The sequence below is a fragment of the Mobula birostris genome, chromosome 6, assembly GCF_030028105.1.
Source record: "Mobula birostris isolate sMobBir1 chromosome 6, sMobBir1.hap1, whole genome shotgun sequence".
NCBI lineage: Eukaryota > Metazoa > Chordata > Chondrichthyes > Myliobatiformes > Myliobatidae > Mobula > Mobula birostris.
Window position 1 is genome coordinate 172,919,237 of NC_092375.1, and position 23,016 is coordinate 172,942,252.

The following is a 23,016-nucleotide window of genomic DNA, read 5'->3' on the forward strand; positions in this document are numbered from 1 at the left end:
ATAAAACAACTATTAGTTTATATAATTTCCTTATTGACAGTTGAGACGATACAATAGACACTTAGTCAGTCATATTATTTACTAATTTGATTCTACTTCAAGTGGGTAAACTTGCCAAATTCCAGATGTTTGGCATGATTAACTCGCGCATGCGCATTGCTATTAAAAGTTTGTTAACCACAGTTTCCTAACAGAAATCGGACCTAGTAAGCCTCAGTTATGAGAGAGTTGGATTTCCTGAAGGAAACAAAAACATTCAACTTACGCAACAGATTAGTTATTTGCAACGTAGTCAAGGCTCAGCTCCCATCCAAAATCTTGCTTAATTCACCGCCGGAGGTGGTCTGTACTGCACATTAGGACACTGGTGTGGTGAGAGGTCCGTGTACACCACGGACTAGTGCCCCCGCTCGTTACACTGAGAGCAGAGTCTCCCTCAGTCTGCGAACGCACAGCCCGGAAGAAATGGAAAAATTCCGGCAGTTTGTGGCGTTGCTCTTGGCAGCCCTTTTGCTGGGAATTCTCTCGATTGCCACTGTTTTGACCTGGGTGCTTTTTTGGAGAGGGGGTCTGGCGTGGGATTCGGGACTGCTTGAATTTAACTGGCACCCGGTGCTCAGCACTGTAGGATTCATCTGCATCAACGGATTCGGTATGTTGGCGGGTAGATGGTGAGGGCGGGGGACGGTGGTGATGGGAGAGGATAGGTTTGGGTTGGGAAATGATGCCTAAATCGTACTTTTAAAATATACTTGCCAACAAAAAGAAACACGAGTGCCGGCTGCAGCGTTGTAACGTGGGTCACGGTGTTGGATAGATATTCCGCCAAGAGAGAACTATTCGCTGCCTGCATTAATCCTGAAGTATGAACTTTAGGCCCGCCGAATATTAACACTGTGTGAGTTAATTATTTTTACCTATTTTGCCTCAGTCCAAACATTAGCTGGGATTTTGCTTGCAATCTCCTTCATTTAAAACGCTAATAGATTCGTAATATCTAGTTTAAAACTCGGGAGTATAGAACATAGAATAGTACAGTACAGGCCCTTCGGCCCACAATGTTGTGCCGACCCTTAAACTCTGCCTCCATATATACCTGTCTAGTAGTCTCTTAAATTTCACTAGTGTATCTGCCTCCACCACTGACTCAGGCAGTGCATTCCACGCACCAACCACTCTCTGAGTAAAAAACCTTCCTCTAATATCCCCCTTGAACTTCCCACCCTTACCTTAAAGCCATGTCCTCTTGTATTGAGCAGTGGTGCCCTGGAGAAGAGGTGGTGGCTACCCACTCTATCTATTCCTCTTATTCTTGTACACCTCTATCATGTCTCCCCTCATCCTCTTCCTCTCCAGAGAGTAAAGCCCTAACTCCTTTAATCTTTGATCATAATGCATACTCTCTAAACCAGGCAGCATCCTGGTAAATCTCCTCTGTACCCTTTCCAATGCTTCCATGTCCTTCCTATAGTGAGGCGACCAGAACTGGATACAATTCTCCAAGTGTGGCCTAACCAGAGTTTTATAGAGCTGCATCATTACCCAGCAACTCTTAAACTCTGTTCCTCCACTTATGAAAGCTAACACTCCATAAGCTTTCTTAACTACCCTATCTACCTGTGAGGCAACTTTCAGGGACTTGTGGACATGTACCCCAGATCCCTCTGCTCCTCCACACTACCAAGTACCCTGCCCTTTATTTTGTACTCTGCCTTGGAGTTTGTCCTTCCAAAGTGTACCACCTCACATTTCTCTGGGTTGAACTCCATCTGCCACTTCTCAGCCCACTTCTGCATCCTATCAATGTCTCTCTGCAATCTTCGACAATCCTCTACACTATCCACAACACTATCAACCTTTGTGTCGTCTGCAAACATGCCAACCCACCCTTCTACCCCCACATCCAGGTTGTTAATAAAAATCACGAAAAGTAGAGGTCCCAGGACCAATCCTTGTGGGACACCACTAGTCACAATCCTCCAATCCGAATGTACTCCCTCCACCATGACCCTCTGCTTTCTGCAGGTAAGCCAATTCTGAATCCACCTGGCCAAACTTCCCTGGATTCCATGCCTTCTAACTTTCTGAATAAGCCTACCGTGTGGAACCTCATCAAATGCCTTACTAAAATTCATGTAGATCACATCCACTGCACTACCCTCATCTATATGCCTGGTCACCTCCTCAAAGAACTCTATCAGGCTTGTTAGACATGATCTGCCCTTCACAAAGCCATGCTGACTGTCCCTGATCAGACCATGATTCTCTAAACGCCCATAGATCCTATCTCTAAGAATCTTTTCCAACAGCTTTCCCATCACAGACGCAAGGCTCAGTGGTCTGTAATTACCTGGACTATCCCTACTGCCTTTTTTGAACAGGGGGACAATATTCGCCTCCCTCAATCCTCCGGTACCATTCCCGTGGACAACGAGGACATAAAGATCCCAGCTAGAGGCTCAGCAATCTCTTCTCTCGCCTCATGGAGCAGGCTGGGGAATATTCCTCGTGTTTGGGGAATATTCCATCAGGCCCTGGGGACTTATCTGTCCTAATGTATTTTAACAACTCCAACACCTCCTCTCCCTTAATATCAACATGCTCCAGAACATCAACCTCACCATCATCAAGTTCCCTCTCATTGGTGAATACCGAAGAGAAATATTTATTGAGGGCCTTGCTGACTCCCAGGCACATCTTCCCACCTTTATCTCTAATCGGTCCTACCTTCACTCCTGTCATCCTTTTGTTGTTCACATAATTGAAGAATGCCTTGGGGTTTTCCTTTACCCTACTCACCAAGGGCCTTCTCATGCCCCCTTCTTGCTCTCCTCAGCCCCACCTTAAGCTCCTTTCTTGCTACCCTATATTCCTCAATAGACACATCTGATCCTTGCTTCTTAAACCTCATGTATGCTGCCTTCTTCCACCTGACTAGATTTTCCACCTGACTTGGCACCCATGGTTCCTTCACCCTACCATTCTTTATCTTCCTCACCAGGACAAATTTATCCCTAACATCCTGCAAGAGATCTCTAAACATCGACCACATGTCTATAGTACATTTCCCGGAAAAAACATCATCCCAATTCACACCCGCAAGTTCTAGCCTTATAGCCTCATAATTTGCCCTTCCCCAATTAAAAATTTTCCTGTCCTCTCTGATTCTACCCTTTTCCATGATAGTTTTAAAGGCCAGGGAGCGGTGGTCACTGCCCCCCAGATGCTCACCCACTGAGAGATCTGTGACCTGAACCCGGTTCGTTACCTAATACCAGATCTAGTATGGCATTCCCCTTAATTGGCCTGTCAACATACTGTGACAGGAGTCCATCCTGGATACACTTAACAAACTCTGCCCTGTCTAAACCATTGGAACTAATTAGGTGCCAATCAATATTAGGGAAGTTACAGTCACCCATGATAACAACCCTGTTATTTTTGCACCTTTCCAAACTCTGCCTCCCAATCTGCTCCTCGGTATCTCTGCTGCTACCAGGGGGCCTATAGAATACCCCTAATAGAGTAACTGCTGCCTTCCTGTTCCTGACTTCCACCTATACTGACTCAAAAGAGGATCCTGCTACATTACCCACCCTTTCTGTAGCAGTAATCGTATCTCTGACCAGTAGTGCCACCCCTCCTCCCCTTCTTCCGCCCTCTCTATCCCTTTTAAAGCACTGAAATCCAGGAATATTGAGAATCCATTCCTGCCCTGGTGCCAGCCAAGTCTCTCTAACGGCCACTACATCATAATTCCATGTATAGCCAATTTATGGGTTTGTTCCATGGGCAAAGTTATGCGGACAGAAATTAAGTATTTGCTGCACACAAACGTACTCTACTGATTCCAGCATCTGCAGATTTTCTCTTGTTTCTAATGATTTTAAAATTGTTTACATCTTGATTTACACATTTAAGAAACACTTCAACAAACCCGGATGGATGTGTGCAGGACATTTCCACTCCCTTTAACTTTGTGCTTTATTTAGTGAAATGTACTGAACAAGAATCTTTCTTTCTTTTGGAATGTGTGCCTTGACTTTGACATATATTGTCAGTATAATCGTTCGAAGTAAGAGAGGTTTATCCCCAGATGTTAGCTCTTGTTAATAGACTAAATCCATTCCAAGTGTCGGATGTAGCCATTCTCACATTTTTAATCAAATTAAATTATTAATACAAAGTTTTTGCATTGGTCTGTAATATTGGGAATTTTATGTATCTGCAGATTTACTTCCTGCAGTAAGAAGTATTTCATTTCTTTCAGCACTGATCATTTACAGACTGCCCTGGACATGGAACTTTAGTAAACCCCGAATGAAGATCATTCATGCCAGCCTCAGTATTGCAACCTTTATACTTATGATCATTTCACTCGTGACGGTTTTTGACTTTCACAACTCCAAGAAGATTCCTAACATGTACAGCTTACACAGCTGGATTGGACTGGCTGCAGTTATCATGTATGCTTTGCAAGTAAGTGACTTTTCAATCCAAATACAAAAGTACAAATGAAACTACACTGAAATGAAGCAACAACACAAATTAACATTGAGTAAAAAAGCAAAGTGAATGAACAAGTTAACTTTGTATTAGAACCATAGGGCTTGTTAGCACAGGAGGCAAACTACTACTACGTCGACTCAGGTCTCGGGGGCTGGCGACAGGCAGAAATCAAAATTGCAAAATCAAACTATAACTAATTCTATTATAAAGTCAGAAAGCAATACAGCACAGATAGAGTCCATGCTGTCCCACTTCCTGCATTCAGACCACATCTGGCTAAGCCTGGCTTCTCCGTGTACCTATCCAGGTGCTTCCTACATGATACTATTGTGCTTGACTCAACTACTTCCCTTTCCATATACTCACCAACTTCCATATGAAAAAAGTTGCCCTTCAGGTCCCTTTTAAATCTTTCCCCTCTCGCCCTAAATCTATGCACCTAGTTTTGTACTCCCCTATTCTGGGGAAAAGACTCTTACCATCCATCTTATCTATGCCTCTGATAATTCTAAACATTTTACTAAAGTAGTCCCTCCTTTTCCTTCGATTTTAAAGAATAACAACCAGCCTCACCAACTTATCCCTACAGCTCAGGTCCTCTAGTCTCGAAACATCCTCTTAAATCTTTCTTGCATTCTTTCCAGTTTAACCACTTTTTTCCTTTCAAAGGATGACCCAAAGTACATACAGTACTTCAAGTGTGGCCCCATCAACGATGTATACAACTGCACTGTAATATCCTAACTCCTATACTCATGTGTACTATATGATACCTTATAGGCCTATATATGCCTTTCTGGGGCTGACTCTGGGTGCAGAGCTCAGAAAAAGTGAAGCAACAGACGTTTAACATCGTAAATCAGCGAGTTGTTTGTTATGTCTCCTCTCTTGCTGTGAAAAGGGGACACCTCTTTTTCCCTTATTAGGGAGAGAGAGAGCCTGTGGTATGTTGAATTACCGGGTGAACGAGTAGTCTTTGGGGTACTGCAAGTCTGTGTCTTTATTGATGCTTTGCTGCACGCTTGAGTGCTCGATGGAGGGTGCTGATGCTTTTATGCTGGTGGGGTGGGGGTCATTGCTTTGCTGCTGCTTGTACGTTGGGGGGGGGAGCCGGGGGCGGCACTTAGGGGCTCTAACGTTTAACTGTCATTCATTCTTTGGGACATTCCTCTGTTTTTGTGGATGTTTGTGAAGAAAAAGATTTCCAGGATGTATATTGTATGCATTTCTCTGACATTAAATGTTCCTATTAAAACTGTGGAGAGCATTCTGACAAGTTGCATCACTGAATGGTATGGGGGTGGGTGGTGGGCTACTGCACAGGACCAAAGGAAGCTACAGAAAGTTGTAAAATTAGTCAGCTCTATCTTGGGTACTAGCCTCTGTGGTATCCAAGACATCTTCCAGGAGCGCCAGGAGTGGTGCGTCAGACAGGCGACGTCCATTATTAAGGACCCGCATCATCCAGGACATGCCCTCTTCTCACTGTCACCATCAGGTAGGAGATACAGAAACCTGAAGGCACACACTCAGCAATTCAGGAACAGCTTCTTCCCCTCTGCCATCCGATTCCTAAAGGGACAATGAACCCATGAACACTACCTCTTTTTTTTATATATTATTTGTTTTTGCACAATTTTTAATCTTCATTATATATATACTGCAATTTATTTATTTCTATATTATCATGTATTGCATTGAACTGCTGCTGCTGCTAAGTTAACAAATTTTATAGAACATAGAATAGTACAGCACAGTACAGGCCCTTCGGCCCACAATGTTGTGCCGACCCTTACACCCTGCCTCCCATATAACCCCCTACCTTAATTTCCTCCATATATCTGTCTAGTAGTCTCTTAAATTTCACTAGTGTATCTGCCTCCACCACTGACTCAGGCAGTGCTTTCCATGCACCAACCACTGTCTGAGTATAAAACCTTCCTCTAATATCCCCCTTGAACTACCCACCCCTTACCTTAAAGCCATGTCCTCTTGTATTGAGCAGTGGTGCCCTAGGGAAGAGGCGGTGGCTATCTACTCTATCTATTCCTCTTATTCTTGTACACCTCTATCATGTCTCCTCTCATCCTCCTCCTCTCCAAAGAGTAAAGCCCTAGCTCCCTTAATCTCTAATCATAATGCATACTCTCTAAACCAGGCAGCATTCTGTAAATCTCCTCTGTACCCTTTCCAATGCTTCCACATCCTTCCTACAGTGAGGCAACCAGAACTGGACATAGTACTCCAAGTGTGGCCTCACCAGAGTTTTGTAGAGCTGCATCAGTACCTCGTGACTCTTAAACTCTATCCCTTGACTTATGAAAGCTAACACCCTATAAGCTTTCTTAACAACCCTATTTACCTGTGAGGCAACTTCCAGGGATCTGTGGACATGTACCGCCAGATTCCTCTGCTCCTCCACATTACCAAGTATCCTGCCATTTACTTTGTACTCTGCCTTGGAGTTTGTGTTCCAAAGTGAACCACCTCACACTTCTCTGGGTTGAACTCCATCTGCCACTTCTCAGCCCATACACATACCAGTGAAAATAACCCAATTCTGATTCTGACGTGCCAGGATTGATGTATGTCAGCATCTTCAACATATTTTTCACCACTGTGTTTACCCGCAATGCCGCCTCTAACAAATTATGCACTAGTACTCTTATGTTCCTCTGTGTCATTACACTCCCTAGTGACTTGACATTCATTGTATAAGTGTTACACTGGTTTGACTTTCCAAAATGCATCCCCTTACATTTACCTGATTTGAAATCCATTTGCCACTTTCAGCTCACTTCCCTCATTGACGAAGATCCCCTTGTAATATACAATAACCTTCTGAACTATCAACAATACCTACTAATATTGTGTAATCTGCAAATTGACTGATCAAGCCTTGTGCATTTGCATCCAAATCATTTATATAAATAATGAATTACAAGGGTCCCAACATTGACCCCGCCTCCATTCTGAGAAAGAACCTTTAACCACTGCTCCCTGCTTCCTACATCCAAGCCAATTTTGAATCTACCTAACTAGATCTCCCTGCATTCCATGAGACCTAAGCTTCCAGACTAGGTTACCATTCAGGATCTTGTCAAAGACCTTGCTAAAGTCCAAATAGACATCATTCATGACTCTAATTCCTGTACTGTTGTGGTCACTTCTTAAAAAAACTCTAAAGGCTTTATAAATGTGATTTCCCATGCAGACTCCCCCTACTCTGACTCTGTTCACTAAGTGAGCTCTGCTAGATCCTAATTCCCCCAGACTTTGCTCTGGTCCAGTTCAGAATCTTACCCTGTGGACCTGACCTATCCTTTTCCATCACTATTGTAAAACTAACAGAATTATGGTCACTGGAGCTAAAGTGCTCACTGACTGCCACTTCAGTTACTTGCCCTGTCTCAGTTCCTCAGAGGAGATTCAGTATTGTGAGTGGGACACTTTATATATTTACTCAGGAAATATTCCTGGACTTATTTCACAAATTCTACCTTGTCCAGAGCCTTAGCATTTTGGTTGGCCTAATCAATACCAGGGAAATTAAAATTCCTCAATAATACAATTATTATTCTGACGACTATGAACAGTTTCTCTGCACACCTGCTCAGGTTTCCAGTGTTCATTGGGGTCCATAATACAGCCCCACCAGTGTGACCACTCCCCCACTTCCTTCCTATTTTTAAGTTCTACCATATGACCAAACTGGATGATGCCCCAAACATGTCATCTCTGAGCACAGCCTTATTATAAAGGCCACACTCCCTCCTCACACACCTGAAGCATCTTACGGTTTCAAATACTTATGTAACTTTTTTCTCTTAAAACTGAGCAGTTTTCATCTCAAGTTTCCCATATGACAAAATTTTCTAAACTTCAGTAATCCTTTATACACTTAATTCAAACAATTCCTCCATTTCAGTGACTATTTTAAATTGATAACGCATTTGTTCTGATTCTCGTCAAGGAGAAATATTTGTGTCAAATCTTTGCAATTGTTAAATGTGGCTTTAAGACGACAAGACTGAAAAATAACTAATCTTGTGGAGGCATTGGGCATGACTGAGATTCTGCCAATGTTGCAATGAAAGATTCAGTGTTCTGGAAGCTTGTGGTGTGTAGCTATAGAATTTGAGCAGATGTTTAAAAAAAATTGTAAGTGTACAACACAGAAAGATCTTCCTGTTTGGATGGGAGATATCCTAAAATGGTGATAGAAGTAATGATGGAAATAGCAGGAGGTACAATATATCAATCTTACCTGGATGTGGGAGTGATTGGGACATTATTCAGGTCTATGTTGCAATATTGTGCCAAATTAAAATGCCTTTCATTTGGAACGAAGATAAAACTTCAGAAAGGGTATAGAGAGATTATATATGAGGGATTTCTGATAGGTAGAATGACTATGGGAAAAAAAATTCTTAATGCAGAGATTATCCACTAAGATCTGGTTAGACCACACCTAGATTTTGTCTCTAATGTTTGATACTGAGTAGAGTTGATGGACTGAATGGCTTATTTCTGCTCCTATGGGGCACAGATTCTCTAAAAAACTAGTGTATATATAAAAGTTAAAACAACAGGAATTCTGCAGATGCTGGAAATTTAAGCAACACACATCAAAGTTGCTGGTGAACACAGCAGGCCAGGCAGCATCTCTAGGAAGAGTTGCAGTCGACGTTTCAGGCCGAGACCCCTCGTCAGGACTAACTGAAGGAAGAGTTCTCGGCCTGAAACGTCGACTGTACCTCTTCCTCGAGATGCTGCCTGGCCTACTGCGTTCACCAGCAACTTTGATGTGTGTTGCATATATAAAAGTTGAAGAGGTGATTTAATTGAGACCTGTTTAAGGTAGGTTGGTTTTTATAAGAAACAAGAACAAGGGATATAATGTTAAAAACTGAGGCAAGAAATGTTAGAGAAGCAATGCATTTCACATTAATTATTGTAGAAATGTCTCATACAAGTTTGACTGAATGGCAGCTCCAGTTCTATATTCTTAATAAGGACATTGAAGTTAAAAAGAATTTTGGGAAAGTTAATGAAAAGAAATAGTTTCTGGAAATAGGTTAAAGATAGTTAAGAAAGAAACCAGAGACTGGATATAATTATTTTCATGCAGAGTAGTCATGTTCTGGAATTCACTGTCTGAAAGGATGGAGGAAGCCAATTTTGAAAGAGACTAACGTTGTTGCGACTAAACATCTGGTACTTTTGAGTGGTTGGAATAGGCAGTGTGTGTTGAATGTGGAGGGCAGAAACACAAGTGAAAAAAAGGAATCCTTGTAGTTTTGAGATGGCAGGGAAAGCATGAAAAAAGCATAGGAAATAGAATACCTGCTGCATTATTTGCCACTGGTAATTCATTGTACTTTTAACTGATTTAACTGTATACGTCTAGACCACTTCTCTCTCTCATTTTACTTTACTTGATTCTGCACATTTTGGTCCTTCATGTGTGTAAATATTCACAAGGTACAATGCTTTCCTGTCATTCCTTTCAGTGAGCGAGCTGAATCAATGCCACTCGTTACCAACTTTTCCATAAGAACAAACATTTCATTATCCATCCTCATAAAACCTTTCCAGTGCAGCCCATTACTTCAATATCTGATTCAAAATAAAATCATTATAACAACATTGCCCTCGTCCCTCTACAGTCCCATTCAGTATCAATGTAGCGAATCTCATGGCTTTTGTATCCTTCTCATAATAAAATTATTCTATACTGTATTCCTTTCTTGGTTTTATGAGCAAGGCCCTTATATAGAAATCCTTTTCTAAGACCATTTCAATTTGCTGTTCCATAACATGTTACATTATTTTGTACTATCTATTCTATCCTTTAACTCTTAAGCATCTTGATATATTAAATTGTGCTGCTTGGAGCTTGTCCACTGTATCTACCATTATCAACATGCTCCCTTCTTGATACCACATCGATAGTCATACCTTTTATGTCTATACTCTAAGATCTTCTGTGCCATTAGGTGCGTCTAAATATTCCCAAGATTTTTCTGCTGAGATGTGACATGCAGTGAAAGGATTTCATGACCTTCTGCCCTCAAAATCAAAACTATTGTTCTTTCCTTAACCTGCCCCTCTCAGTAAGGCATTTGATAAGGTTCCCCATACAAGGCTCCTTAAGAAATTAAGGAGGCATGGGATCCAAGGAGACCTTCGAAACATAGAAAGCCTACAGCACAATACAGGCCCTTCAGCCCATAATGCTGTGCTGAACATGTACTTACTTTAGAATTTACCTCGGGTTACCCATAGCTCTCTATTTTCCTAAGCTCCATGCATCTACCCAGGTGCCTCTTAAAAGACCCTATTGTATCCACCTCCACCACCGTCACTGGCAGCCCATACCACGCACTCATCACTCTCTGCATTTAAAAAATTTAATTACCCCGACATCTCCTCTGTACGTACTTCCAAGCACCTTAAAACTGTGTCCTCTTGTGTTAGCCATTTCAGCCCTGAGAAAAAGCTTCTGACTATCCACATGGTGAATGCCTCTCATCAACTTGTACACCTCTCTCATCCTACATTGCTCCAAGGGGAAAAGGTGAAGTTCACTCAACCTATTCCCATAAGGCATGCTCACCAATCCAGGCAACATCCTTGTAAATCTCCTCTGCACCCTTCTATTGTTTCCACATCCTTCCTGGAGTGAGTTGACCAGAACTGAGCACAGTACTCCAAGTGGGGTCTGACCAGGGTCCTATACAGCTGTAACATTACCTCTCAGCTCTTGAACTCAATCCCACGGTTGATGAAGGCCAATACACTGTATGTCTTCTTAACCACAGAGTCAACCTGTGCAGCAGCTTTGAGTGTCCTATGGATTTGGACCCCAAGATCCCTCTGATCCTCCACACTGCCAAGAATCTTACCATTAATACTATACTTTGCCATCATATTTGACCTACCAAAATGAACCACCTCACACTTATCTGGGTTAAACTCCATCTGCCACTTCTCAGCCCAGTTTTGCATGTGAGGTTGATGTTCTGGAGCATGTTGATATTAAGGGAGAGGAGGTGTTGGAGTTGTTAAAATACATTAGGACAGATAAGTCCCCGGGGCCTGACGGAATATTCCCCAGGCTGCTCCACGAGGCGAGAGAAGAGATTGCTGAGCCTCTGGCTAGGATCTTTATGTTCTCATTGTCCACGGGAATGGTACCGGAGGATTGGAGGGAGGCGAATGTTGTTCCCTTGTTCAAAAAAGGTAGTAGGGATAGTCTGGGTAATTATAGACCAGTGAGCCTTACGTCTGTGGTGGGAAAGCTGTTGGAAAAGATTCTTAGAGATAGGATATATAGGCATTTAGAGAATCATGGTCTGATCAGGGACAGTCAGCATGGCTTTGTGAAGGGCAGATCATGTCTAACAAGCCTGATAGAGTTCTTTGAGGAGGTGACCAGGCATATAGATGAGGGTAGTGCAGTGGATGTGATCTATATAGATTTTAGTAAGGCATTTGACAAGGTTCCACACGGTAGGCTTATTCAGAAAGTTAGAAGGCATGGAATCCAGGGAAGTTTGGCCAGGTGGATTCAGAATTGGCGTGCCTGCAGAAGGCAGAGGGTTGTGGTGGAGGGAGTACATTCAGATTGGAGGATTGTGACTAGTGGTGTCCCACAGGGATCTGTTCTGGGACCTCTACTTTTTGTGATTTTTATTAACAACCTGGATGTGGGGGTAGAAGGGTGGGTTGGCAAGTTTGCAGATGACACAAAGGTTGGTGGTGTTGTAGATAGTGTAGAGGATTGTCAAAGATTGCAGAGAGACATTGATAGGATGCAGAAGTGGGCTGAGAAGTGGCAGATGGAGTTCAGCCCAGAGAAGTGTGAGGTGGTACACTTTGGAAGGACAAACTCCAAGGCAGAGTACAAAGTAAATGGCAGGATGCTTGGTAGTGTGGAGGAGCAGAGGGATCTCGGGGTACATGTCCACAGATCCCTGAAAGTTGCCTCACAGGTAGATAGGGTAGTTAAGAAAGCTTATGGGGTGTTAGCTTTCATAAGTCAGGGGATAGAGTTTAAGAGTCACGATGTAATGATGCAGCTCTATAAAACTCTGGTTAGGCCACACTTGGAGTACTGTGTCCAGTTCTGGTCACCTCACTATAGGAAGGATGTGGAAGCATTGGAAAGGGTACAGAGGAGATTTACTAGGATGCTGCCTGGTTTAGAGAGTATGCATTATGATCAGAGATTAAGGGAGCTAGGGCTTTACTCTTTGGAGAGAAGGAGGATGAGAGGAGACATGATAGAGGTGTACGAGATAATAAGAGGAATAGATAGAGTGGATAGCCAGTGCCTCTTCCCCAGGGCACCACTGCTCAATACAAGAGGACATGGCTTTAAGGTAAGGGGTGGGAAGTTCAAGGGGGATATTAGAGGAAGGTTTTTTACTCAGTGGTTGGTGCGTGGAATGCACTGCCTGAGTCAGTGGTGGAGGCAGATACACTAGTGAAGTTTAAGAGACTACTAGACAGGTATATGGAGGAATCTAAGGTGGGGGCTTATATGGGAGGCAGCGTTTGAGGGTCGGCACAATATTGTGGGCCAAAGGGCCTGTACTGTGCTGTACTATTCTATGTTCTATGTTCTATTGATGTCCCACTGTAAACTCCGACAGCCCTCCACACTATCCACAACACCCCCAACCTTTGTGTCATCAGCAAATTTACTAACCCATCTCTCCACTTCCTCATCAGGTCACTTATAAAAATCAAGAAGAGTAGGATCCCTGAGGCACTCCACTGGTCACCGACCTCCATGCAGAATATGACTGGTCTACAACCAATATAACCCATCTACAACCTTGCTTTGTTGATCCAGAATTGGCTTGCCCACAGAAGGCAAAGAGTGTTTGTTGATGGTTCGTATTCTGCATGGAGGTCGGTGACCAGTGGTGTTCCACAGGGATCTGTTCTGGGACCCCTCCTATTTGTGATCTTTATAAATGACCTGGATGAGGAAGTAGAAGGGATGGGTTAGTAAGTTTGCTGATGACACAAAGGTTGGGAGTGTTGTGAATAGTCTGGTGGGTTGTCAGAGGTTACAGCGGGACATCGATAGGGTGCAGAACTGGGCTGAGAAGTGGCAGATGGACTTCGTCCTAGATTAAGTGTGAAGTGGTTCATTTTGGTACATCCAGTTTGAAGACAGGATATAATGTAAATGGTAAGACCAGCAGTGTGGAGAATCTGAGAGATCTCTGGGTCCGTGTCGATAGGACACTCAAAACTGCTGCGCAGGTTGACAGTGTTGTTAAGGTGTATGGTGTGTTGGCATTCATCAACCGTGAGATTGAGTGCAAGAGCTGTGGGATAATGTTACAGCTATGTAAGACCTTGGTCAGACCCCACTTGGAGTGCTGTGTTCAGTTCTGGTCACCTCATTACAGGAAGGATGTGGATGCTGTAGAGAGAGTGTAGAGGAGATTTACAAGGATGTTGCCTAGATTGGAGGGCATACCTTGTGAGAATAGGTTGCATGTACTTAGCATTTTCTCCTTGGAGCGATGGAGGATGAGAGGTGACCTGATAGAGGTGTATAAGATGATGAGAGGCATTGATCATGTAGATAGCCAGCTGCTTTTCCCCAGGGCTGAAATGGCTAACATGAGAGGGCATAGTTTTAAGGTGCTTGGAAATAGGTACTGAGGGGATGTCAGGATTAAGGTTTTAGAACATAAGAAATAGGAGCAGGACTAGGCCATCCGGCCCATCGAGCCTGCCCCACCATTCAATAAGATCATGGCTGATCTGTCCGTAAACTCAGCTCCATCGACCTGCCTTTTCCCCATAACCTTTAATTCCCTTACTATGTAAAAATCTATCTAACTGTTTCTTAAGTATATTTAGTGAGGAAGCCTCAATTGCTTCCCTGGGCAGAGAATTCCACAGATTCAGCACTCTCTGGGAAAAGCAGTTTCTCCTCATCTCTGTCCTAAATCTTCTCCCCTGAATCTTGAGGCAATGTCCCCTAGTTCTAGTCTCACCTACCAATGGAAACAACTTTCCTACTTCTATCTTATCTATTCCTTTCAAAATTTTGTATGTTTCTATAAGATCCCCTCTCATTCTTCTGAACTCCAGAGAGTAGACCCAGGCGACTCAATCTCTCCTCATAGGTTAACTCCTTCATCCCTGGAATCAACCTGGTGAACCTCCTCTGCACTGCCTTCAAAGCCAGTATATCCTTCCTCAGGTATGGAGAACAGAAATGCACGCAGTACTCCAGGTGTGGCCTCACAGAGAGTGGTGGTCTGTGGAATGCACTGCTGGTGGTGGTGGTGGAAGCGGATACAATAGGGTCTTTTAAGAGCTTCTAATATAGGTACATGGAGCTCAGAAAAATAGAGTTCTATACACTAGGGAAATTCTAGGCAGTTTCTCGAATAGGTTACATGGTCAGCACAACATTGTGGGCCAAAGGGCCTGTCAAGTGCTGTAAATTTTTATGTTCTATGTTTCCAGTTTCCCCTAAAGTTTAACAAATTATCTCCCTGAAATCTATTGTTCCCAATAGTTCTTCTTTTAGAACTGGTACATCTAATACCTCCTCATGCTCTGTGGTGGTATAAAACTGTCTGCATCAAGTACTGCTTTCTCTAACATCAGATCCAGTCACCACTACCAATGCAAAGAAACCTGAGAATGCTTTGTCTTAAAGCAGTCTTTCTACTTTAGATTCCTTGAAACCAACACAAGCTCTTCAATAACTCACCTACAACGCACTTCTCAATCCATAGCCAATGTAAGCTATTTTCAAGACCGTGGCCATGTCTCTCCTTGTCCTTTATATCGTTGCTATCTGTAGCTAAGGATGCATTCACTGTCTTTTCTTTATGATTCCATGTTCATGAACCATTGTGTCCTGTTCCAAAGCAGATGGCCACCTGTAAATCTCTCTCCGCCCCCCCCATTCTGTCACATGCAATCCCTCAAGATATACAAGAAAGCTAAGTTTTAAGTTTCTGAACAATAACCAACAACAAGCACCTTTCTGCCACTGTTGTCGACTACACTCTTTGAACTTCACATTATTGCCTATCCGCATTGCTTTTAGTCAAATTTGATTGTGTGGAGGTGGGAGCAGATGGTGGATGATACAGAGAATCTCACATTAAATCTGCAAATAGTTAAGTGGCATTTATTTTCAAATTGAACTGATCTATTTTTGGTATTCTCTAGATAAAAGAATAACTTCAAGATTTTTAAAACTGTGACTCAATTTCTGTTTGGTCCTTTAATACATTTCACTTATTTTGTGGACACAGGACAGAAACACGAATGGTAGTTTGCCTCCCAGATGCCAGGGTCTGAGATGTTTCTAATCGCGTCTACGATACTCTGAAGTGGGAAGGTGAACAGCCAGAGGTCATAGTACATATTGGTACCAACGACATGGGTAGAAAAAGGGAGGAGGTCCTGAAAACAGACTACAGGGAGTTAGGAAGGAAGTTGAGAAGCAGGACCTCAAAGGTAGTAATCTTGGGATTACCGCCTATGCTACGCAACAGTGAGTATAGGAATAGAGTGAGGTGGAGGTCGAGGATGTCATGAACAGAACAAACACAAAAAGAGAAATAATGTATGAGATCATGAAAAGGCAACGTAACTTCATTGGACATGTGATTAGGAAAGAGGAGTTAGAATGCATGGTAATTATGGGAAAGACTGAAGGGAAGAAAGCAAGAGGAAGACAAAGACAAATGATGATGGAGACAGCAGCCAGAGAACTGGAAATGAATACCAATGAATTGATTCACTTGACCCGAAACAGGAGTGTGTGGGCCATGGCAGTCAAAGCTCAAACAGGACACGGCACCTGATGATAATGATGATGGAGGATAAATGCGTGGCTATGGGATTGGAGCAGGGGGTAGAGATTCAGATTTCTGGATTATTGGGACCTCTTTTGGGGCAGGCATGACCTGTACAAAAAGGAAAGGTTGCACTTGAATCCGAGGGGGACCAATATCCTGGCAGGGAGGTTTGCTAAGGCTACTGGAGAAAGTTTAAACTAGAATTGCTGGGGGGGTGTGGGTTGGGTGGGAACTGAACTAAAGAGACTGAGGAAGGGACGGTTGACTCACAAATAGAGAAAGCTTGGAGATAGTGCGAGAGGGAGGATAGGCAGGTGATAGAGAAGGGATACGCTCAGGCTGATGGTTTGAGATGTGTCTATCTTAATGCAAGGAGTATCATGAACAAAGCGCATGAGCTTAGGGCGTGGATCAGTACTTGGAGCTGTGATGTTGTGGCCATTACAGAGACTTGGATGGCACATGGTTACTTCGAGTGCCAGGCCTTAGATGTTTCAGAAAGGACAGGGAGGGAGGTGAAAGAGGTGGGGGCATGGCACTGCTGATCAGAGATAGTGTCACAGCTGCAGAAAAGGAGGAAGTCATGGAGGGATTGTCTACTGAGTTTCTGTGGGTGGAAGTTAGAAACAGGAAGGGGTCAATAATTCTACTGGGTGTTTTTTATAGACTACCCAATAGTAACAGGGACATCAAGGAGCAGACAGGGAAACAGATTCTGGAACGGTGCAATAACAGGGTTGTCGTGATGGGAGATTTTAATTTCCCCAATATTGATTGGCATCTCTCCAGAGCAAGGGGTTTAAATAAGGTTTCCTGACACAATATGTAGATATGCCTATAAGAGGAGAGGCTGTACTTGATCTTGGATAAGTCACCGGGACTGGATGAGATGTACCCCAGGCTACTGTGGGAGGCGAGGGAGGAGATTGCTGAGCCTCTGGCGATGATCTTTGCATCATCAATAAGGACGGGAGAGGTTCTGGAGGATTGGAGGGTTGCAGATGTTGCTCCCTTATTCAAAAAAGGGAGTAGAGATAGCCCAGGAAATTATAGACCAGTGAGTCTTACTTAAGTGGTTGATAAGTTGATGGAGAAGATCCTGAGAGGCAGGATTTATGAACATTTGGAGAGGTATAATATGATTAGGAATAGTCAGCATGGCCTTGTCAAAGACAGGTTGTGCTTTATGAACCTGATTGAATTTTTTGAGGATGCAACTAAACACATTGATGAAGGAAGAGCAGTAGATGTAGTGTATATGGATTTCAGCAAGGCATTTGGTAAGGTACCCCATGTAAGGCTTATTGAGAAAGTAAGGAGGCATGGGATCCAGGGGGACATTGCTTTGTAGATCCAGAACTGGTTTGCCCACAGAAGGCGGAATGGTTGTAGATGGGTTATATTCTGCATGGAGGTCAGTGACCAGTGGTGTGCCTCAGGGATCTGTTCTGGGACACCTTCTCTTCGTGATTTTTATAAGTGACCTGGATGAGGAAGTGGAGGGATGGGTTAGTAAATTTGCTGATGACACAAAGGTTGGAGGTGTTGTGGAAAGTGTGGAGGGCTGTCAGGGGTTATAGCAGGACATTGATTGGATGCAAAACTGGGCTGAGAAGTGGCAAATGGAGTTCAACCCAGACAAGTGTGAGGTAGTTCATTTTGGTAGGTCATATATGATGGTAGAATATAGTATTAATGGTAAGACTCTTGGCAGTGTGGAGGATCAGAGCAATCATGGGTTACGAGTCCATAGGACACTCAAAGCTGCTGAGCAGGTTGACTGCGTGGGTAAGAAGGCATACAGTGCATTGGCCTTCATCAACTGTGGGATTGAGTTCAAGAGCAAAGGGGTAATGTTACAGCTGTATAGGACCCTGGTCAGACCCCACTTGGAGTACTGTGCTCAGTTCTAGTCACCTCAATACAGAAAAAATGTGCAGAGATTTGCAAGGATGTTGTTGCCTGGATTGGGGAGCAAGCCTTATGAGAATGGGTTGAGTTAACTTGGCCTTTTCTCCTTGAAGCAACGGAGGATGAGAGGTGCCCTGATAGAGGTGTATAAGATGATGAGAGGCATTGATCGTGTGGATGATAAGAGGCTTTTTCCCAGGGCTGAAGCTGAAATGGCTAACGCGAGAGGGCACAGTTTTAAGGTACAGAGATGTCAGGGGTATTTATTTATTTTAAACGCAGAGAGTGGTGAGTGGCTGCTGACGGTGGTGGAGGCAGATACAATAGGGTCTTTTAAGAGACTCCTGGATAGGTACATGAAGCTTAGAAAAATAGAGGGCTATGGGTAACCCTAGGTAATTTCCAAAGTAAGTACATGTTAGGCACTGCATTGTGGGCCGAAGGGCCTGTATTGTGCTGTAAGTTTTCTATGTTTCTAAAGAAGTGCTGTAAGGTTTTATTTCTCAAAGTTGCCTGTTTGCCATCTGATGGCTGTGGAGTTATTGAGTAGATTCTTATATAATAGTAAACTGTATCTTTTTACCTTGCAGATGGTATTAGGGTTGTGTATTTTTTTGCTGCCATTCACTCCCATGTATATCAAGGCATTTTACATGTCAATCCATGTGTTTGCTGGTCTCTTCATCTTTGGAATGGCAATTATTGCGGCTGAAACAGGAATAACTGAAAAACTTATTTTCTCTCTGTAAGTATAAAATAATTATCTGAAATAATCATCACTATACTGTATTCGTAGAGTATGAAGATTTACTGCACTGTGAACTATTTGATCTGGAGTGTACAATATGCTCATATTCCAGATTTTCATCTCATCCTTTATTCATGGACAAATCATTTCAGAGTAAATTTTGACAAAAAAAGTTAAAGAATTTGTAGTAAATATTTTTGAAGCAAATTCATCATCATCTGTTTTTCTTTATTTCTAAATGTTATTTAGCAATATTGGGGTTTCTGCTTATCCTATCTGAAATGGTAAACTACAGTAACAAAACAGAGAACCTACATGGTACAAATATGGTCTTCTTTAATATGAAGCCTCTATTATCTATTCAGCATCCAGCCACTTGATTAAATTGGACACAGAGGTTAAATACCCAATTTCCAATTTCTTCAAGCCACATTCCTTCCAAGCATGATTCAACTGGGATCAGTGGATAATTTTTCAATTTTGTTCAAAGTACTTTAAGAACTGCAAATATTTCATATTTTTATAAAACATTGTTTGTTTCAAATACATTTCAACTTTAGCAATTATAATAAACTATACTGATCTCAAAAAAAATTGTATAACTAGACTGGAATCAGCAAGCAATTTACTATTATTTAAACAAAAAATAACAAATGTGTCCAGAAGACAAACTTCTTCACTGATCGTGCAAAATATCTCACCTGGTTTTCTGTTGTTTATAATTCTAGGTAGGAAACTTAAAAATAAAATTGACTTGTTTACTTTTTGTTGGTCTTGGGGTGGAAACAAAAGTAAGAGGGTAGATGCACTCTGATGTTTGACCATTGATGCAGCCTATCCTTATTCACATTTTGAGTTCCATAAAATCCAGTTTTTTTTGTGTGAAGGTATATCACACACACATATGTGTGTGTGTGTGTGTGTATATATATATATATATATATATATAGACACACACACACTTCATATATATGTATATATTTTTTTTAAAATTATATATTAAAGCATTTACAATTTTGTATTCCGCTTTGGAAAACTACTGTAATCTGTTAAAAGGGAATCTAATTTAAAAGTGTTAATTGAAATCACATTTTCGTACTCCTGCTACCCCTCCTAACACCAGGCATAAAGCTGACCCTCATGATTGCTTGTTATTTGCTGGTGCAGCAGGAAGTGTACCCTGATTGTAAAAACTGCTTGATTGAGTTGATGAACTTGAAAATGTCTGACTTGACCCTGACTCCTAAATTGAGTATACTCAGAAATAGAAATACTCAGCTTCTAAATTTGGACTGTTGCTAATGAATATTTAAATTTTTTTTTGAATACAAACACTAATATATTCAACTAAAAGGAGATTTTCTGTTACCATATTTCATACATTTTTTTTTTAGGCGCCCAAGAGGTAATGTCACACTCTCATATGCTCAGTCACCTCCAGAGGCTATATTTGTCAATGCTCTTGGAATTCTGATTTTAGTCTTCGGAGGATACATCTTCTGGATTGCCACACGACCTGAATGGAAACGCCCTCCGGAACAGGTAAAAGGCAGCATGAATATTGATGAAGCATCTACCTTAAACAAAACAAATATTTCAGCTGAAATCGGTATGGACAATGTTGGAGAGAACACACCAAGACTGAGACAAGTCAATCTTGAAGATGTGGGCCAAAGAGCAACATTCTAAGAAATGAAATGAATTGTAATTTGCTCTATCGCTGTTTTAAGTTTTTAACCATTTTGTTTTTAAAAGTGTTATGCATTCAATAGTGCCTAAGTGAGCAAAAATAACTAAAATGGTTTACAGTTGGCTTAGGATTATTTTCCTGGAACCTGAGGCAAAATACTGACTTCAAAGCATTTCTTTTTTGTTAAGCAACAATTCAGTATAATCAGTATTAAAAATCTTCATATTTACATTTATGCTTTACATTTCCTTCATTGATAATATTGACATTTTCCCTTGTGTATGTATTTGTGGTTTTAATAGACCAACTTGCTGCAAAACCAAATCTTGCTCTAATTTTTCACTTGTCTATGAATGTTAAATGTGTTGTGAAACAGATACCTTGCATACTTTATATAACGGTAATCAAATTTGTTTAGACATCTCTTTAGAGAATATACCATTTAACTGTTGGTTTCAGTATTATATGCTCTGTATATTTACTATTTATAAATAAAATTACTACAAGTCCCTCAGTATTGTTTGTGGTGAACCATTTCCTTAACCGTACTTCATTTCTATCCCTCACCATTTTTAAAACCTTCTTACACAAATGAGGACAAGATAATTATTAATGGGCAGAAGAGGATGGAAATGTACCACTGAATTCAATTAAATACCATTTTTATTATAGCGATCCTGCATTTTAGTAGCTTTGCAAAATTGACCGCTACGTAGCAGTGTAGAAACAGCATTGTAGCCGGGTTACAAGAATATAGTCGCGTGCAAGCCAATAATCTTGTTTTGGCAGGAGAGATTATAGAACTCACCACAAATCTTTAAACATTGGATTTTGTTTGTTGCATTGAGTTCCCAACTGTCTTGCATTTTCACTTCAAAGGTAAGCCGTTCATTACTCCACAATAACTATGGGCTTCAACACATGGCTAAGTGCAGCATTGGGGCTGCATTGATACATACTACCTGGTGTACTCACAAATTGTTCTGATAGCTAACAAGTCCTCCCTACTAACTGCACCTCCCTCCCTACTAACTGCACCTCCTCTCTTCACCCCCTCAACACAAACTTTTCTTCCATCTGTCCTCATACCTTCAATTCACTAGCAATATTAAGGTTTATTGCAGTGTAACACTTGTGGATTAAAAGTAGAAAGGGTTAACAATGAGCAATATATACAAAATGTTGAGATGCTCAGCAAGTCAGACAGCAACAATGGAGGGGGTAAGGGGGTAAGCTGTTGCTGTTTTGGGCCGAGACCCTTCAGCAGATATTCCCCTGCATACACGCTGCCTGACTGTAAAAAAACTCAAAGCATTTTGTGTGTGGTGCTCAAGATTTCAAGTATCTACAAAATCTTTGCAGGTTATTTGAGGACTAAAAATGAAGTCAGGTAACATCTGTGGAGAACGAAACAGAATTAATGTTTCATATAATAAAATCAGGTTGCACCTTTCTTCCCCCTTATATGGAGATTAGGTTAACAGAAGCTCAAGTTCACACAAAAGAATGCTTACGTGCAGATGATGATTGCAATGCTTGCATGTGTGCTTTCTGAGTAACACGTACAAAATACTGGAGGAACTCAGCAAGTCGGGCAGCATCTATGGAAAGGGATAAACAGTCAATGTTTTGGGCTGAGACCCTTCATTGGGACTTCACATAGATGCTGCCTGACCTGCTAAGTTCCTCTAGCATTTTGTATGTGTTACTCTGGATTTTCAGTTTCTGCAGAATCTCTTCTGTGTGTGCATTCTGAGGCAGAGCTCCAATTTATCTTCAACTCATTTACTTAAATATTAGCAACAATGGACCTCATACTCAACATGCACAACTAAAAGTTAATTTCCTGTACACCACTACCATTTACCAATGAATGTCCATTACAAGACCCTATAAAGTATCTTGGGAACAAGCTCTCAATGAAGGCTGGTATTCTTACCAAAATCCACTATCACCTCTAGTGCAACAAGACATCTTACATGACAAAAGCTTGTGATCTACTGGACACACTGCTCCCTGCCAAACTGTATACTGTATTTACAAATCATGGGCATAATGAGATATCATGGACATGCAGAAGTGGCTTGTTAGGTTAACTGTCATATAATGGAATAAAATTTAATAGGATAAAGTGTATTCCTGCCCCACAAAGGCAAATCTGACTCATGAAGTTTGATCAGCAGTATGAGATAAGAAACCAGCTGCCCATAAAGTCTCCTCACAGGAGAGTGCGAGTTCACAGTTAGTTATTTAAAGTTGATTGAGTTGGCTCCAGGACAGTTTACACCGCAGCAGGAACA

At 41.8% G+C, this 23,016-nt stretch overlaps 1 protein-coding gene across 1 annotated transcript; it reads left to right on the forward strand.

Annotated features, from left to right (window-relative positions):
• Positions 1-202: 202 nt before the first annotated feature.
• cybrd1 (cytochrome b reductase 1) lies at positions 203-21,230 on the forward strand. Its single transcript, XM_072261935.1, has 4 exons — positions 203-652; positions 4,271-4,479; positions 18,869-19,023; positions 20,421-21,230. The coding sequence occupies exons 1-4, from the start codon at positions 466-468 to the stop codon at positions 20,713-20,715; spliced, it is 846 nt and encodes a 281-aa protein (XP_072118036.1). The 5' UTR covers positions 203-465; the 3' UTR covers positions 20,716-21,230.
• The last annotated feature ends 1,786 nt before the right edge of the window (positions 21,231-23,016 follow it).